At 40.0% G+C, this 18,415-nt stretch overlaps 1 protein-coding gene across 1 annotated transcript in view; it reads right to left on the reverse strand.

Moving 5' to 3' along the window:
- Positions 1-18,415, reverse strand: part of col6a4a (collagen, type VI, alpha 4a) — an 85,527-nt gene that overhangs the window by 27,837 nt on the left and 39,275 nt on the right. Inside the window, exons 7-21 of the mRNA XM_062422093.1 lie at positions 17,646-18,272; positions 16,895-17,443; positions 15,709-16,266; positions 14,700-15,278; positions 13,284-13,862; positions 12,525-12,868; positions 11,949-12,027; positions 11,711-11,856; positions 7,755-7,847; positions 6,309-6,362; positions 3,787-3,858; positions 3,657-3,683; positions 3,470-3,514; positions 1,482-1,535; positions 989-1,051 (exon numbers count right to left, since the gene is read on the reverse strand). Coding sequence (XP_062278077.1) covers positions 989-1,051; positions 1,482-1,535; positions 3,470-3,514; positions 3,657-3,683; positions 3,787-3,858; positions 6,309-6,362; positions 7,755-7,847; positions 11,711-11,856; positions 11,949-12,027; positions 12,525-12,868; positions 13,284-13,862; positions 14,700-15,278; positions 15,709-16,266; positions 16,895-17,443; positions 17,646-18,272 — 3,869 coding nt within the window. The remainder of the gene's footprint in view (positions 1-988; positions 1,052-1,481; positions 1,536-3,469; positions 3,515-3,656; positions 3,684-3,786; positions 3,859-6,308; positions 6,363-7,754; positions 7,848-11,710; positions 11,857-11,948; positions 12,028-12,524; positions 12,869-13,283; positions 13,863-14,699; positions 15,279-15,708; positions 16,267-16,894; positions 17,444-17,645; positions 18,273-18,415) is intronic.

Consider the following 18,415-nt stretch of genomic DNA (forward strand, 5'->3'; position numbering starts at 1 on the left):
CTATAGATACAGGTTGTGTTATGGTTGCTATAGATACAGGTTGTGCTATGGTTGCTATAGATACAGGTTGTTCTATGGTTGCTATAGATACAGAGTGTGTTATGGTTGCTATAGATACAGCTTGTTCTATGGTTGCTATAGATACAGGTTGTGTTATGGTTGCTATAGATACAGGTTGTTCTATGGTTGCTATAGATACAGGTTGTGTTATGGTTACTATAGATACAGGTTGTGTTATGGTTGCTATAGATACAGAGTGTGTTATGGTTGCTATAGATACAGGTTGTGTTATGGTTGTTATAGATACAGAGTGTGTTATGGTTGCTATAGATACAGGTTGTTCTATGGTTGCTATAGATACAGGTTGTTCTATGGTTGCTATAGATACAGGTTGTGTTATGGTTGCTATAGATACAGAATGTGTTATGGTTGCTATAGATACAGAGTGTGTTATGGTTGCTATAGATACAGGTTGTGTTATGGTTGCTATAGATACAGGTTGTGTTATGGTTGCTATAGATACAGGTTGTGTTATGGTTGCTATAGATACAGGTTGTGCTATGGTTGCTATAGATACAGGTTGTGCTATGGTTGCTATAGATACAGGTTGTGTTATGGTTGCTATAGATACAGGTTGTGTTATGGTTGCTATAGATACAGGTCGTGTTATGGTTGCTATAGATACAGGTCGTGTTATGGTTGCTATAGATACAGGTCGTGTTATGGTTGCTATAGATACAGGTCGTGTTATGGTTGCTATAGATACAGAGTGTGTTATGGTTTCATCTTGTACAAGAACAGAAGATATTAGCAGTAGTAATGAAAATAGTTTTAATGATAACAGATTATTAATTATCAAAGGCAACAGAGAGAAAAAATGTAAAGAAATAAGAGACTCAGCAGACTTTTCTAACATTTAGGAGCGTAAACATATAAAGCAGCTTTAAACGCATCAGTGTTCAGTCTGAGGAATAACGGATTAACTCACCGGATCTCCTCTGAGTCCTCGATCTCCTCCCAGCCCCGCCTCTCCTCTGATACCTGGGATACCCTGAGGACGACAGATCAACCTGTCAATCAACCCGCCTCAGAGGTCAGAGGTCAGAGTTCAGAGTTCAACACCTCCCAGCCGCTTACTGTGACGGCTAAAGGGGAATTCCACTAAACTAGAGCAGGACGGCTCCTTCTCATGTTCCTCTGATAGATCGATGAACAATGAGAGCTAAACATCTTTATTCTTCCTGGACTTTGCAGGATGTGTCGTATCTGCTAAATACTGTAAAATTATATTAATTCATATAAAAAAAGCAATTTATCATAGAAAGCAGAAAGATTTAAGGTAAATTAATCAAATGAATGTTTTATTTTTCTGTAAATAACAAAATGCAAATTTAAATGCTTCTAAATATGACGATAATATGACGATAATATAATGATAATATAATGATAATATGATGATAAATATGAAATATGTATTTTACTGGGTTTCCTTGACTTCCTCTCTCTCCTCTGCTTCCGTCTGCTCCGGTCGCTCCCTGCAAACACACAAACACAAACAGCTGAGCACCAAAAAAAAAAACTGAAATCAGTCCAATCAGCTGGTTCCTGAACACACCTCCATAATGAAAATAATAACACAAACATTCATCAAATACTGAATCTGATCTCATTAGTCTAAACTGACAGAGGAGCATTTCTTCTCCTCTTTATATTACAATATGTGAGTGTTCAGGTCAAGAAAACCTTGCTGAGTGAGGTGAGAGAGGACAGTAACATCACATCCAGCATCTGGCTGACATGAAGCTCTCACATATGGAGGATTTTCCAGCACTTCTGTACTAAGAAACACCAAATCTGATACTGTAAACTAGAGTTTTCCAGACATAAGCATGACATGGAAGTTTAATAAGTTCTTAATATAGAAGAAGTGCATATTTGACTCCAGTAAAAAAAGTGCCAATACAACAAAAATACAGTAAAAATACTCCATTGAAAGTGAAGTACTGCAGTATTATGAGTGATGTAGTATGCAGTATTACAGTAAAAGTACTGCAGTATTATAGTGATGTAGTATGCAGTATTACAGTAAAAGTACTGCAGTATTATGAGCGATGTAGTATGCAGTATTACAGTAAAAGTACTGCAGTATTATAGTGATGTAGTATGCAGTATTACAGTAAAAGTACTGCAGTATTATAGTGATGTAGTATGCAGTATTACAGTAAAAGTACTGCAGTATTATAGTGATGTAGTACGCAGTATTACAGTAAAAGTACTGCAGTATTATGAGTGATGTAGTATGCAGTATTACAGTAAAAGTACTGCAGTATTATAGTGATGTAGTATGCAGTATTACAGTAAAAGTACTGCAGTATTATGAGCGATGTAGTATGCAGTATTACAGTAAAAGTACTGCAGTATTATAGTGATGTAGTATGCAGTATTACAGTAAAAGTACTGCAGTATTATGAGCGATGTAGTATGCAGTATTACAGTAAAAGTACTGCAGTATTATAGTGATGTAGTATGCAGTATTACAGTAAAAGTACTGCAGTATTATGAGTGATGTAGTATGCAGTATTACAGTAAAAGTACTGCAGTATTATAGTGATGTAGTATGCAGTATTACAGTAAAGTACTGCAGTATTATGAGCGATGTAGTATGCAGTATTACAGTAAAGTACTGCAGTATTATGAGTGATGTAGTATGCAGTATTACAGTAAAAGTACTGCAGTATTATGAGTGATGTAGTATGCAGTATTACAGTAAAAGTACTGCAGTATTATGAGTGATGTAGTATGCAGTATTACAGTTAAAGTACTGCAGTATTATGAGTGATGTAGTATGCAGTATTACAGTAAAAGTACTGCAGTATTATGAGTGATGTAGTATGCAGTATTACAGTAAAAGTACTGCAGTATTATAGTGATGTAGTATGCAGTATTACAGTAAAAGTACTGCAGTATTATGAGTGATGTAGTATGCAGTATTACAGTAAAAGTACTGCAGTATTATGAGTGATGTAGTATGCAGTATTACAGTAAAAGTACTGCAGTATTATAGTGATGTAGTATGCAGTATTACAGTAAAAGTACTGCAGTATTATGAGTGATGTAGTATGCAGTATTACAGTAAAAGTACTGCAGTATTATAGTGATGTAGTATGCAGTATTACAGTAAAAGTACTGCAGTATTATAGTGATGTAGTATGCAGTATTACAGTAAAAGTACTGCAGTATTATAGTGATGTAGTAAAAGTACTGCAGTATTATGAGTGATGTAGTATGCAGTATTACAGTAAAAGTACTTACTTACTTTTTCACTGCTGTTAATTTGGCATGAATTTTATCTACAAGTCACAATCTCAGAATATTGGCAGAAAGCAGTGTATCATCATCATATACTGAATACACACACACACACACACACACACACACACACACACACACACAGCTGTGAGGATCGTACCTGTTCTCCATCGACTCCGTTCAGCCCGTCTTCTCCGTCTCCTCCCTGCAACGTCAGATCAGAACTGAGACTCACAGCTGAGTTTTATTACTTTCTGTGTGTTTCTATCTGGACTTTATTGTTTATCCAAACATTCCTCGCTACATACAGCACACACATGACTTCCTCACCGCTCCGTGGTACTCACCCTGTTTCCTCTCAGGCCTCGATTGCCCTGCAGACACACACACACACGGCAGTTTGAGTTACACACACATCATAAATGAAATGCATAATTAATAATAATCACTCATATCATCACTGAAGTGTTGCTGTACCTTCATTCCTCTGAGTCCAGAACAACCCTGCACACCCTGAGGTCCGCTGGGTCCGGGACCGCCGCGCTCGCCCTGCAACACACACACACACACACACACACACACACACACACACACAAACACACACACACACACACACACACACACACACACACACACACACACACACACACACACACACACACACACACTGACTCATTTAACCCTCTGTGGTAGAGTTTACATGGTTAATAACAGGATATGGGTCATTTACACACACTGGAAGTCTAGATAAAGATTTTCATATGATTAAACTTAGCAAAAAGTAGTTTATTCAAGTGTACTACGAGTAAACTTATTTTATACTAAAACTGAGGCAGTATACTTTTTATATACTATATTTTATATACTTAAGAATAGTATAGTGAAGTATACTTGGCTTATACTGAAAAGTATAAAGAAAAGTCTAAGACTAAGTACATTAATACTAAGACTTACACTAATACTTTAATACTCCTGTTGTCCTCGAGTCAAGGAAGGAAGGGAAGGAAAGGAAGGAAGGAAAGGAGGGAGGAAAGGAAAGAAGGAAGGAGGGAGGAGGGAAGGAAAGGAAGGAAGGAAAGGAGAGAGGGAGGGAAGGAGGAAGAAGGAAGAAGGGAGGAAAGGAGGAAGGGAGGATGGAGGGAAGGAAGGAGGGAAGAAAAGGCGGGAAGGAGGGAGGGAAGGGGGGAGAAAGGAAGGAAGGAGGTAGGAAAATGAAGGGAAGGAAGGAAGGAAAGGAGAGAGGGAGGAAAGGAGGGAGGAAGGAAGGGAGAAGGAAGGAAAGGACGGAGGTAGGAGGGAGGGAGGGAGGAAAGAAGGAAGAAGGGATGGAGGGAGGGAGGAATGAAAGAAGGACAGAGGAAAGAAGAAAGGGAGGAAGGAGGGAGGAAGGACAGACGTAAAGAAGAAAGGGAGGGATAGAGGGAGGGAGGAATGAAAGAAGGACAGAGGAAAAAAGGAAGGAAGGAAGGAGGGAAGGAAAGACGGAGGGAGGAAAGAAGGAACAGTCAGAACAGACGGGGTCAATTTGACCCGGGAGGACGACAGGAGGGTTAAGTTTACTTCAATAAACTAACATGTGGACTAGAAGTATAAACCTAGTACACTAGTAGTATATAGATGAGTGGACTTGTTGTATACTACAAAGTATACTTTTATAAAGTTAAAAATGTTCCAATTTGGTCTGAAGAGGTATTAAATTAGTAAACTTTCTAGTACACTACAAGTACATGGTCCGTAGTATACTTGCTATACTTACACTCAAGCATACTTAATAAAATGAACCTCAACTATACTACTTTTTGCTAAGGGTATTTTTATTATAATTAATGCGTTCCCCCTTCAGGTTCGTTAAAGTTTAAATTGAACTTGTAACAATTTATCTTCATTAGCAATTTGTCTGCCATTCATTTTGTCATAAAACATTAAATAGAAGTTTTGCAAGAGTTCACTGACTTGATGTGTCTTGTTTGGTCCAAACAACATTCAAAAGCCAAAACATTTCTTCTTATGTAAGACAAGCCAAAGCAGCCAATTCTGCCTTTTGAGAACCAAAAACCCAAATATTTGACTTTTTTTGCATGAGAAACTCACTCTGCCATCAACTGTTTAAAACTGAACGGTCTAATCCTGTTTACCAGAGTTCATCATCGCTCTCTGTAAGTTCAATGGACTAATCATCCATTATCATCTCTGTTAACGTGAGGTAAACTACGTCAAACATGATCGAAAAATTACTAACCCTCCAGTTGGATTCTTTCCAATTAGTCTCATAATTGTGTTTATTGAAAGGAAAACCATAAGCCGATCATCATAGAACAGTATTTTTATGTCTTTCAACATGTCTGAAGGGGATCTTTAAAGACTGTGTAAAGTGAATTCAGACATTTTCTTCTAAACACATTAAATAGGTCATAAATGTATTTCTAAAAAAGGTGTAAAAAGCATTTCAACCATTTAGATTTGAGTTGTGGAGCTAGGCTTCACAAACTGTGTTTCAAGATTTCTGTGTCTGGATTTAATGGACGGGTCTGAAAATCACCTGCTGCTGTAGAGGTATAAATACATTCAGCACACACTACTACTACAGTCTACAGTTAGCCAGTTAGCTGAGTTAGCCACCGATTTAGCCACCGAGCTAGCCGTCGAGTTAGCCGCCGAGCTAGCAGCCGAGTTAGCCGCTGAGCTAGCAGCTGAGTTAGCAGCAGAAAGCTCTCAGACCTAGCGTCCATGTTTCTGGTAGAGGTGGTGACTTTGATTGACAGGTGACACTTGGTAGGGGGCGGGGCTTCAGCGTTTGGGACCAGAGAAATAGGCAGACTATTACACAACTTTGAAGTCTAATTTCATATATTTGGCGATTTTTTTTAATCATTCAAATTTGGCAGGGTGGTTAACAACACACTTTTCTGTGGTATGTTAAAATCAGAACACATATTTATTTTCACTTTACACAGACTTTAATGAGTAAATATTAATAAATAGAATAAAAATGCACTTACGGCGACGCCCTCCTCTCCTGGGAACCCGGGGAAACCCTTCTGTCCAGTCAGACCCTGGATGTAAACACACACACAACAGCTTCAGTGGCACTTAAAACCAACCAGGTTCCTCAAGTTTCTTTGAGGATAGCAAAAAGTGAAATGTGGAAACCTTCATGAAGAAACATTCATAGCAGACTCTATTTCAGCACATGGTTGCTATCTCAAAATCACACTATACTTTCTTTATTGATTGATAAGAAAAAACAATACAGGAATACAACAAATCAAGACAATTACAGATGCTTAATGTTGAGGGTGATGAAGTCCACTTAAATATGACAGAATCAGCCTGCTATATTTCAGAGAGCTGTTTTTTTAAATTTCAAATCCTTTCATTGTGTCAGTCTGGGCGCGGCGCTGCAGTTTACACCTCGACTCCTCCACCAGTCTCTGTCAGCCAACAGGCTTCTTACCTTACTGCCAAGTTTAACTTCTAGTCTGTTTATCTCTCGTGTTTGCCGGTGCTTCAGGTTCATTAATCATCTGACTGCCTCCATCTCTACAAAGTCTCAGTAAAACAGCATTTCAGCTGAGTCTGAGTCCTGCTTTTGGGTCCAAACTTAGCTTAACCTCACAAATATGCCGGTGTGTACTGCAAAAATGAAGGGAGGCTTACAACTAGGGATGCTCGATACTGACTTTTCTGCTTACATCCGATATTCCCCAACTCTTAATTTCCGATACCGTTATCACCCGATACCGATATATGCAGGCTTTTTACACCAAAACTGTTAGGTAACAACATAACATATCTCTTATTGTGGAATTAACACATTATGCCTCATTTTATTGTGATGCCCCACTGGATGCATATATAAATGCAACATGGCTTTCCACATGTAAACACTGTCTGTGCAAAATAAGAGAACAACTTCAATTTAAAGCGACTCTTATCTTTATTGCATTTCACACAGCACAGCAACAACCCCTCCTCCCTCCTATGTCCAACCCCTCCCAACCTTCCCGATATTACATTTTTAATTAAATATCGGCCAATCGGACATCCTTACTTACGACTAAATATAAATATAAGACTATAAAACTATCCCTGGAAACATGAACCATCGATTTCTCTTTTAAACTTTGACTTAAATGAGTCTGTATCTCAGGTTGAGCAGCTGCTGTATCATCATGTAGTCCTTCCCTTCATCCTTGGGGAAAACATCTGAACAGAAACTGAACACTGACCGTGGCACTGTGAACTACATCCTGGTTTTAATTTGAGGTGTCAGCCGCTGAACCAGGCCTGATGTTTTCATTATGAAATCACTGCAAGTATCTGCTTTCTCTCTCTCAGCCACGAGATGACTCTTCATTGCTTTTGGCACATTCTCCCCAAACTCTCTTGACATCATGTTTAAAGTTTAAAAGGCACATGTGAACCACACTCAGTCACACACTCACCTTTGACCCCGGGGACCCCCGAGAGCCGCGGAAGCCTTCGTTTCCTGAACATTTGCACATGACGCTGCAGCACTCCTTGTCTGATACTGCATCCTGCACAGAGGGACAAGGACGTTTCCATTAGTTTTATTTAACCTTCGTGTCGTCCTCCCGGGTCAAATTGACCCCGTCTGTTTTGACTGTTCCTCCTTTCCTCCCTTCCTTCCATCTGTCCTTCTTCCCTCCCTCCTTCTCTCTTTCTTTCCTTCCTCTCTCTTTCCTCCCTTCCTTTTGTCCTTCCTTTCTCCCTCCTTCTTTCCTTCCTTCCTTTCCTTCCTCTCTTCCTTCTTTCCTCCCTCTCTCCTTCTCTCTTTCTTTCCTCCCCCTAGCTTCCTTCCTCCCTCCCTCCTTTTCTTTCTTTCCTCCCTCCGTCCTTCTCTCTTTCTTTCCTCCCTCCTCTCTCCTTTCATTCCTTCTTCCTCACTCCCTCCCTCCTTCTCTCTTTCTTTCCTCCCTCCTTCCTTCTTTCCTTCCTCTCTCCTTTCCTTCCTTCTTCCTTCCTCCTTTCCTTCCTTCCTCCCTCCCTCCTTTCCTTCCTTCTTCCTCCCTTCCTCCCTATTTTCCTTCCTTCTTCATCCCCTTCTTCCTTCCTCCCTCCTTTCCTTCCTTCCTTCCTTCCTTCCTTCCTTCCTTCCTTCCTTCCTTCCTTCCTTCCTTCCTCTCTACCTTCCTCCCTCTTTTCCTTCCTTCTTCCTTCCTCCTTTCCTTCCTTCCTCCCTTCCTTCCTTCCTTGACTCGAGGACAACAGGAGGGTTAATGTGATGCTGTTTTATGTTGTGCATACAGTACAGCTTCCTGCCTCTGCTGTCGGGTTTGTTTCCTTTACAATCACATATAGTTGAGTGTATGTAGATAAAACATGTGTCCAACCCTTGTCTTTGTGTGTGTGTATCAAATCATTCAGTCTTCTGTTAAAATTATGTTTTTAAATGTGCAAATTAATGAATAATAATAATGATTTTTACAGGCTGCAGATTCAGTGAAATCATACAATGTAAAGTTTTCTGTACATTAACATCCATGTAAAACACATTTAGGGTTTAGGCACTATATTTAAAAAAAAGTCACAATGTGGGCAACTTCTTCATGATAAAATAATAAAATGCTGTTTTAAAGTCAACACGTCACAGTAAATAAATATCAGGTTCAGTTGTTTAATTTCAATAAATCTATTCAAGTTCACTGGAATCTACTTTTTTGGCCATTCTTTGACTTGCTGAGTAATCTGCATATTTTCTCCAGCCAGAAATTCCCTCAGGCTTTTTTTCCTTCTGCAAACAGACATGCAAAGACAGGAAAACCAGTTCTGAAGAGATTAGTTTCTGTGATTATTATCATTCTGAGGAACTGAGGAGTTATTTATTTCATTCTCGTGATTTCAAGGATTTTATATTTACCTTTGAAAAACCTGTTTTGTATCTTGATGTAACTTCTGTCACATTTCATTGATTAAAGAAAAAATGTGTGGCGTTCAATTGTCTTGTTTTTTTTTAAATGAAATTGCCCACCAATGGAGGGGAATGGGTCGCCTTTTAGGGGCGTTGATGATGCTAATGATGAAATCTCAGGAACGTTCAACATCCACGTGAACAAGTGACGTTCAGTGAGTTTGTTGCATCAAAGTAAAAAAGAGAGGAGAGGTTTCAGAGAAGAATTCAAATATAGTCTCGCATTTAGCATCAAGTTCTTATTTAGTTTTTTCTTTAAACCCATTTCATTGGTTTCATTTTCATTCCTCTCCTATTATCAGCTTGTCAGTCACCTGTAAAGCAGTTTGAATCATACTAACCTGAAGAAAAGTGCTGCACAAATAAACAAAATATCGGTGTTTCCCATTAATAGAAGCTTGATAAGCGCAGTTTCAGGAGCGGGAAAACACACCAATTACACCCCTTCCTGCTCCTATATAAACAGACCTAACCTCTGCCCCCTCCTTCGCTCTCGTATTCGAGTTTCCCCCCCACCCCGCCCTCTCTCTTTCTGTTTTTCTCTCCTCTCTCATAGGTTCCTAGGGGGTTCCTCGCTGCCCGGGTGCTGCGGCGGATCCTTCATCCGGCCTCCCCACACCGCATCAAGAGCACAACATTCATTCATTCATTTAATCTTGTTCAATAAATCTGTCAAACGTATCTGATTGGTAGTGTTTTCCTTGATCGTCAACTATATAGACTGTGGAGAGAGCAGAGGACGAGAGGCCATAAGGTTAACCTCTGTTATATTTTGCTGTCATTGCATGTCATGTCTCCGGTTACTACTTTATTTCTCCTCGCTGTTCTGACACTGAACGGCGGGGCAGAGTCAGTAAGGTGTTTCAGTTTCATGGCCCTTAGCAAAAAGTAGTTTATTCAAGTGTACTACGAGTAAACTTATTTTATAATAAAACTGAGGCAGTATACTTGAAGTTGACTTTTTATATACTATATTTTATATACTTAAGAATAGTATAGTGAAGTATACTTGGCTTATACTGACAAGTATTAAGAAAAGTACATTAATACTAAGACTTACACTTATACTTTAACCCTCCTGTTGTCCTCGAGTCAAGGAAGGAAGGAAGGGAGGAAGAAGGAAGGAAAGGAGGGAAGGAAAGAAGGAGGGAGGGAGGGAGGAAGGAAGGAAAGAAGGAAGGAAAGAAGGAAAAGAGGGAGGAAGGAAGGAAGGAAGGAAGGAAAGAACGAGAGAAGGAGGGAGGAAGGAAAGACAGAAGGAATGAAGGGAGGTGGAGGGAGGATAGAAGGGAGTGAGGAAGAGAGGGAAGGAAAAAAGGAAAGGAGGAAGGAAGGAAAGAAGGACAGAAGAAAAACGGAAAGAAGGAAGGAAGAAAGGAAGGAAGGGGGGAAGGAAAGAAGAAGGGAGGGAGGAAGGAAAGAAGGAAAGGAGGGAGGAAGGAAGGAAAGAAGGAAGGAAAGAAGGAAAAGAGGGAGGAAGGAAGGAAGGAAAGAAGGAAAGAAGGAGGGAGGAAGGAAGGAAAGAAGGAAGGAAAGAAGGAAAAGAGGGAGGAAGGACAGACGGAAGGAAGGAAGGGAGGAGGAAGGTAGGAAGGAAGGAGGGAGGGAGGGAGGAAGGAAGGAAGGAGGGAAGGAAAGAAGGAGGGAGGAGGACATGAAGTATACTTGCTATACTTACACTCAAGCATACTTAATAAAATGAACCTCAAGTATACTACTTTTTGCTAAGGGTGGTGACCGTGTTAAATGGTGACCATCACATAGGTGTTCTCTTAAAAGCCTTTAGTAGTTTAATCATTTTTAAATACATACTCATCTGTGAGTACTTACTATCTAACTTACGCTAAAGTTAAATTGTGTTCAGAAGACTCATTCCCCTCTCGTAACATATCTTGTAATGAGAGAGAGTCACCACTTAACACGGTCACCAGTTAAACCGAAACACCGAGTTAGAGAGTGAATAAAGAGAGGGAGCGCTGACAGTGAGAAAGTCGGTGACTCAGATCAATAAAACGTTATTTTCTGATTGTTTCACAGCGGTTACGTTCAACAGCACAAATAAACGTCCCCACACACTTCCACTCAACCCTGGCGACATTATGTTGGTTTGGTTGGTTCAGTTTAAAAAAGCAAAGTCTTAATGACAGATCTTCTTTATTTCCATCTGTACAATAAATCAACTCTGATCCTGATCCACTTCTAAGTCATCTGGAAGTTAGTTTAGTAATTTGAAGAAACACAATGTAGAAAAGGATATATTTGGTTTAAATAGTCCAATAAGTGCTTAAAGGACAACTTTTTTAAAATAGATATAACCTGTTAATTTTACTCTCAGATTGCACCAGAACGATGCATTTGACTTAAATTTTCTCTTAAATTTTCCTTTTTACAATTAGCATATCAACTAGCTTCAATGCTACTAATTCTCTGTAGATTTCTGTTGCAGCTGTTGTGACACGAATGACTTACAATCTGTTTGAGGATGGTGCTGCCGACCATTGGCATGCCGATGCTGAGAGGAAGTTTGTAACCGAAACCTCGACCAAACTCCACCATCTGCAGCTGAGCGGGATCACGCGCTCCTTCCAGAGCCACAACCAGCAGAGCGTTGATCCCTGCAGAAAACAAACACAGAAAGAGGACAGATTCATGCCTTCATGTGTCATCCATCTGCACAGGAAAAACTTCTGCCTCTCTCAGTTTTTACCAGACTGTCGAAGCCGCTCTGATTCTTGCTCCAGTGTCATCACGTCTTCATCAAGTCCGTCTGAGAAGATGACCAGCACCTGTAGGACGAGATTGGTCACATGTTAGACTGGTGAACACATTAACAGAACAAACTTTTAACTTTTAACTGCTGCTTTGCATCATCTATTCACCTCTTTAGTCTCATAACTCTAACCACACAAAATGTGTCCAACGAAATCCTGACAGAGGACTGATTAACACAATAATCGGTACAGTGGTGTCTTCTCAAACTGACCCACTTGCACTTCCTAATCATTTTCATGGTTTGCTTAATCCTGCATTGGGGCATGATTTGTGGGCACAGGAGACAATGAGAAGCAGAGAGTTTTAAAAAAAATCCCACAAGGAAAATATTTAGAAATCAAGAGCTATTTTCCTGACTCCTCACACTCTATTCGAAGGCTGTGACTATGAAATATTCATGCCAGTTGCATCTCAATCCAGAAAAGTATCATGTTTACAAAATGTGTCTTTGGGACGACAAAAGAAAGTCTTTTTTTGTGTATGTGCAGATTGTGTTATGGCTGAGATTCACCTTCACGCCAGCATTGGACTGGATCCTGAACTTCTCCTCGAAGGAGCTCAGCAGGTCGGTGTTGAAGTAAGTGGGCTCTGCCATATTCAACTTCATGACTTTGCTGACCGTCTCCTCACTGTATGGCTCAAACTTGTAATCTTCCGGGGAATTACGGCGCAACACTCGAAAACCAATGTTAGGGTGAATGGGTTCGGTGCCGGTGCAGCACAGACCTTTCACAGAGGAAACGTAACGGGCGATATCTGGGAGGAAGGTCTGGAGCTTGATGTGGTCACTGACCAGCTCAGAACCTCTCTGTCTTCGAGAGATATCGAAGCCGAATGCAATATCGATGCTGCACGCTGTAGCAGAGGAAAATAGGTCTTACAATTCATAGAGAAAGATATGGCAATGACAGAAAGTATGGGACATAGACAGGGAGACAAACACACTAGTTCTCTAACAAACAACTATTTTCATTATTTAATCATCTGCCAATTATTTTGTCAACAAGTCAATTAATCATTTTGTCTATAAAAAATGGGAAAAGATGTCTCCTATAATTCCTTAAAGCTCAAGGCAATGTCTTTAAATGTCTTATTTGGGTCTATCAACAGTATTCAGTAACTATCATATATAACAGAAACCTCACATTTGAAAAGATGCAGTGACAAAATTATTTATTTATTAATTTTCAAAAACTATTCATTTTTAATAATTAATTTTCTGATGGTCAACTAATCGTTGCTACTCTCAAAGACATGCTTCTCAACTCACAAGGTTGGTCTTTGTCAGGTTTGGATTCGCAGATGGTGTCAACCACTTTTTGCTTGATCTTTTCCAGGCTGCTGAAGTTCTCCACGATCAACACCTTCTTTGGAGTACCAGTGATCTGATGGAGCTGCAGTTGATGGACGTCCCCGATGCCGATGGCAAAAATCTCAATCCCCAGGGCCCTGAGATCGTCGGCTGCTTCCTCCACGTCATCTTGTGATTCACCATCAGTGATTATCACTAGATTCTGGGAGATCCCAGCAGACTTACGGCTGCCTTTGGATGCTGTGAAATAATCCTTAATGTAACGCAGTGCCAGTCCAATTTTGGTGCCTCCACCTTCTTGCAGCATTTTCAAGATGTGCGCAGTCACTTCCTGTTCGGTGTAGTATTCGTTGAGATAAAACTGATTCTGGAACTCGTCGCTGAACTGGGCAAGTCCAACATGCACTAAATCTTTGCTGACATTGAAGCTTTGTACAAGTCCTGTCGTGAAAGTCTTCATAAGGGTGTAATCTTCTCTTACAATGCTGCCAGACTGATCGACCAGAAAGATCAGGTCAGCCTTCTGTTTTTCACAGACTGAAAAGCAAAGACAGGAAATTTGTCCACATAAGTAATAGATCAAGTCATCATAAGCTTAGTACCCTTCAAGTTCATTCACTTTGAATTTATACTTTCCATACTTTTCTCCTTGCAAATTCAGATAATTTTTGGTTCGGACCTGTCTGGCTGATAATGCCGACGGCAACTTAAATTCATCACCTCACTCACATTACTTGAATAATACACTCATATTAAGAACCCACTGGATACATGGGCAAGAGGATATTACTAGGTGATACTTGTTCATCACAGACTAGAAAAAGAATATTAGAATCGTCTAATTTGAGAAAATGGTTAAGATTATTTTCGCACAAATCACAGCTTTCAACTTCAAAAAACATGCTATTAGCATTATTATTGTGCTTTGTCTATTAATCAATCAATCAATAATTATTTATATGCCGCCAAATCGCAAAAAAAGTAATCTCAAAGCACAGGTCTAAACCATACTCTTTATTTTAATTACCTATGAAGTATTGCAAGGAAAACTGGATATTTAGCTTGTTCCAGCTGATCTCGAGAATCGAGAAAGTCAGGCTGGAAAGACATTTTTCTGTTGGATTTTTCAAATTCAAATTTTGTTTTTAACTTTAAATTCCATTGACTTTGATTAAATTGGGATGCTGGCCATGTTTGGCAAAAGCATTTGCATGGCTAAGTGAGAAAATATAGGGATTTTTGTGGCTGGTTATTTAACACATTAAATCCTATAGCTAAAGTTTTGTTGTGGGTTAGCTTTGTGATGCTTTAAATCTTTATATCCTAACTTTGAACTACTGTGTATGAAGGTGAGATTACACTTTTGTGAGTTACCTGGCTTGGTGAAGTTACAGAGGACTTCACTAATATTCTTGTACAGATTTTCCAGGGCGGCGAAATTGTCCACATAGAAAACTTTGGACTTGTCTTGACCAGCCATGATCTCCAACTGGGTCTTGTCGGCTTTCTCCACTCCAATACTGAAGACGGTGACCCCATTGTCTCGCAGGGCCTTAGATGAGTCACCCAGACTGTGAGGGTCGGTAGCATCACCATCTGTGATTACCATGAGAATCTGAGGCACTTGCTGTGCTGCCCGACCACCATTTTTATCATTGAAGAACTGTAGTGAGTATGCCAGAGCCTTGCCAGTATAGGTGTTTCCATTTGGGGAACTCAGTGCTTTTATAGCGTTTAAAATCTGTTGTTTGGCGCTATAGTCCTTCAGAGTAAAAACAGATTTGGGGTTGTCGGAGTAGATAATGACCCCAAATTGAGTCAGATCTTTGCCAACTGTGGTTTTGGTCACCATTGCCTCCATAAATTTCAGCATGCTTCTAAACTTCTCCGGTGTTATGCTTGTGGAGCCGTCCACCAGGAAAATAATGTCTGCTTTTTTTGTCGTCTTACAATCTGTTGAAAATACAAGGACAAGGAGCCAATGGGGTCAGAGGAAAAGGTGACAGGAAAGTTGCATTCACATCACAATAAATCTGTTACATCAGGGACATCTACACACTTGTTTACTATCTTTGTTTACTGTCTTATTTACATGCTCCAACAATCTACTAACCAAACCAAAGAGTCAGCTGGGTTTTGTTGCCAGAATAATTACTTTTGCTATATTGCAACAAGTAGGATTTTTGATTAACTGAATGAAAATAAATAAGAAGCTGTCCTTAAAAACTTACAATATGTGCATTTTATGTATCCATTTTTTTCTTTTATAGGATGTTGGTCAAAGAGTTAAAGAAAAGAGAATGGGAGCCTGTGGCTTCTAAACTCTTATGCTCTATTACAGAAATATTCTTGATCCCTAATATATTTTGGGGCAGACCTGGACTCTTACCTGATTCACAGAGCTTCAAAGCCACCTCGCTCGCCAAGTCCTTCAGAGCATCAAAGTCCTTCTCAGAATAGACCCTGTCTCGTGACCCACTGATCTCGAACAGCTGGTTGGTATTGGCGTCTACCACTCCAATAGCATAGATGTCCACATCCTTGGCCCTCAGAGCTGCAGCTGGGCTTTTGACCTCGTCTTGGGACTCTCCGTCTGTTATCACTACTAGCCTCTGCTTCAGGTTAGGACGCCCTCCTCTAGCTTTATCGAAATACTGTGACAATGCTGTGATGGCTTTACCCGTGTCCGTGCCTCCACCTATCTGCAGCATAGCATCAATAGCATTTGACATGTCATTTTTGTTGTTGTATTGGTTGAGGTTGAACACTACTCGTTGCTCTGTGCTGTATTGCATTACACCAACGTGCACCTCATCCTGCCCGATGGCGGACCTGCTAATCACAGATTTCATGAAGTCTTTCATTTTTTTGTAGTCTTCTGGTTCAATGCTCCCAGAGCTATCAATCAAGAAAAGGAGGTCACTTGGTATATCTTTGCAAGCTGTAGAGAAAGAACACAGACATGTCAGTGTGACAAGGATTAAATGTAGTTGACCCAAAAGGTATCCATATCAGCAGAATCACATAAAATGCATCACATCAATTCATCAAATGTGATTTAAAAAGCTGTTATTCTGGAGCATGAAAGCTAGAAAATGGGAAGTTGACATATATACATTTATAATAATGTATGTCAAGAAGTAGTCTTAGGTTGAAAACAATGGGTAGGGTTAAGGTGCTGATCATGAACTGCAATGTGACCTGGACCTTTGTTACATTGATGCCCCTCATATCCTGTTATCTCTCTACTATCAGTTAATCTAATTAAAGCATAAAATACTTGTTAGGTTTGGACAGCATTCGTTGCTGGTCGTTGTGTTGATCCCCTTAAGGGATCATTTAGTACATTTCAACCTGATGTATATTTTGTTGTAGTTTTGTGGGTCCTGATAACTTTGACTCATAATCGTCACACAGAGATATCCAGAGACTCATACGTAAATACACCATAGTCACAATGGCCATATTTATGGGAAAATACACCAGATTGAAAAAAAACTGGATATATTTAACTGCCACATGCACAACATGTTCATATGCATTTTAAATTGCAGTCCAGGTTTACTTACTGCCTTCAGAACATATGTCTGTGACAATGTTATCCTTGATGGGTGTCAAGGCATCAAAATTATTGACAAAGAACATCTTGTTGGGGTCTCCGGAAATCTCCAGCAACTCAGTTTGATCTGCCTCTTTCACCCCGATAGCGTAAATGGTGATGCCTTGTAATCTCAGTTTTTCTGCAGGAGCCTTGACTTCATCAGCGGACTTTCCATCAGTGATGACCACCAGGTACTCTGGGACTTTGTGATCACGAGTGTTAAAGTGTTGGCTCATGAATTCCAGCGCTTTTCCTGTCTCTGTCCCACCTCCTAGTTGTTGAATACCTTCCACTGCTTTCTCCAGTGCCTTAACATCTGTGTACTGATTCAGACCAATTTCCAAGTTTGGCGAATCTGAATATTTTGCAACCCCCACACGGACATGGTCTGCCCCAATACGGAAAGTATCAAGAAACTCTAAGATGAACTTTTTCATGTCATGGAAGTCAGAGGGATAAATGCTTCCTGAATGGTCAATCAGGAAGAAGATGTCTGCTTCATCTGTTTGTATGCAGCCTGGAAGGAAAAAGCAAAAATATTACAACTTCTTTTCCCAATTAATCAGCTGCACATTCTATTTACATCAATTTAATAAATTTCCTATACAATAAATACTCTATTAACATTCTTATCAAACTTAAGATGTATTTTTACTGGGCTTATTGTTGACACACACGCAAACAAAGATTAGAAAATATAGAAAACCATTGGTTCAGACCTTCTTTGATGCCAGTTCTTCTTGTATTGATTGTGACTACTTGGCGCAAGATATTATGGCAAAGACTTTTCTGCAGGCTCTGCTCCAGCACTTTCAGTTTCTCAAAACGGTCCACAATAAACACATGCTTATTGGAGGGGTAAGATGCTATTGCTTTCAGTTCACTCTCGTTGGCATCTTTTATTCCTACTGCATATACAGTAACATTAGCTCGACGGAGATTAACTGCTGCTGCAGTCACGTTGTCCTGAGATTTACCATCTGTGATCACCACTGCCACCCGCTGGACAGGATTGTTTTTCTGCTTTCTCATTCCATTCGCCTCAGTGAAAATCGTGTCCCGGGTGAAGTTTAGGGCTTTTCCGGTGTTCGTACCACCTCCACGGTAAGGCAGGATTTTGATGAAATTCAGCAATTCCTGCTTGTCTTCGAAGGTGTTGAGGTAGACCTGTGCTGTGGCGACGTCGTTGTACGACACGATGCCCACTCGGACTGTGCTCAAACTGACACTCAGGCCACTCACAATCGAATGCAGGAAATGGCGGACCAGCTGGAAGTTGGGAGTTCCGATGCTTCCAGACTCGTCAATGATGAACACAATGTCTGCCAGTCTGGCTGCGTTGCAATCTATGAAAGGAATGTATAATCATTAAGTCACATTTTACCAATTCAGGTAGTTTTGAAGAAGATTGAAATGAAGAATGCTTCATACAATATGTAACATTCTGCTTTGCGAGTAATTTCTTGCTGACAGATGCTGGTGTTATCTG

This window comes from Scomber scombrus, chromosome 7, assembly GCF_963691925.1.
Source record: "Scomber scombrus chromosome 7, fScoSco1.1, whole genome shotgun sequence".
NCBI classification, from domain to species: Eukaryota; Metazoa; Chordata; class Actinopteri; order Scombriformes; family Scombridae; genus Scomber; species Scomber scombrus.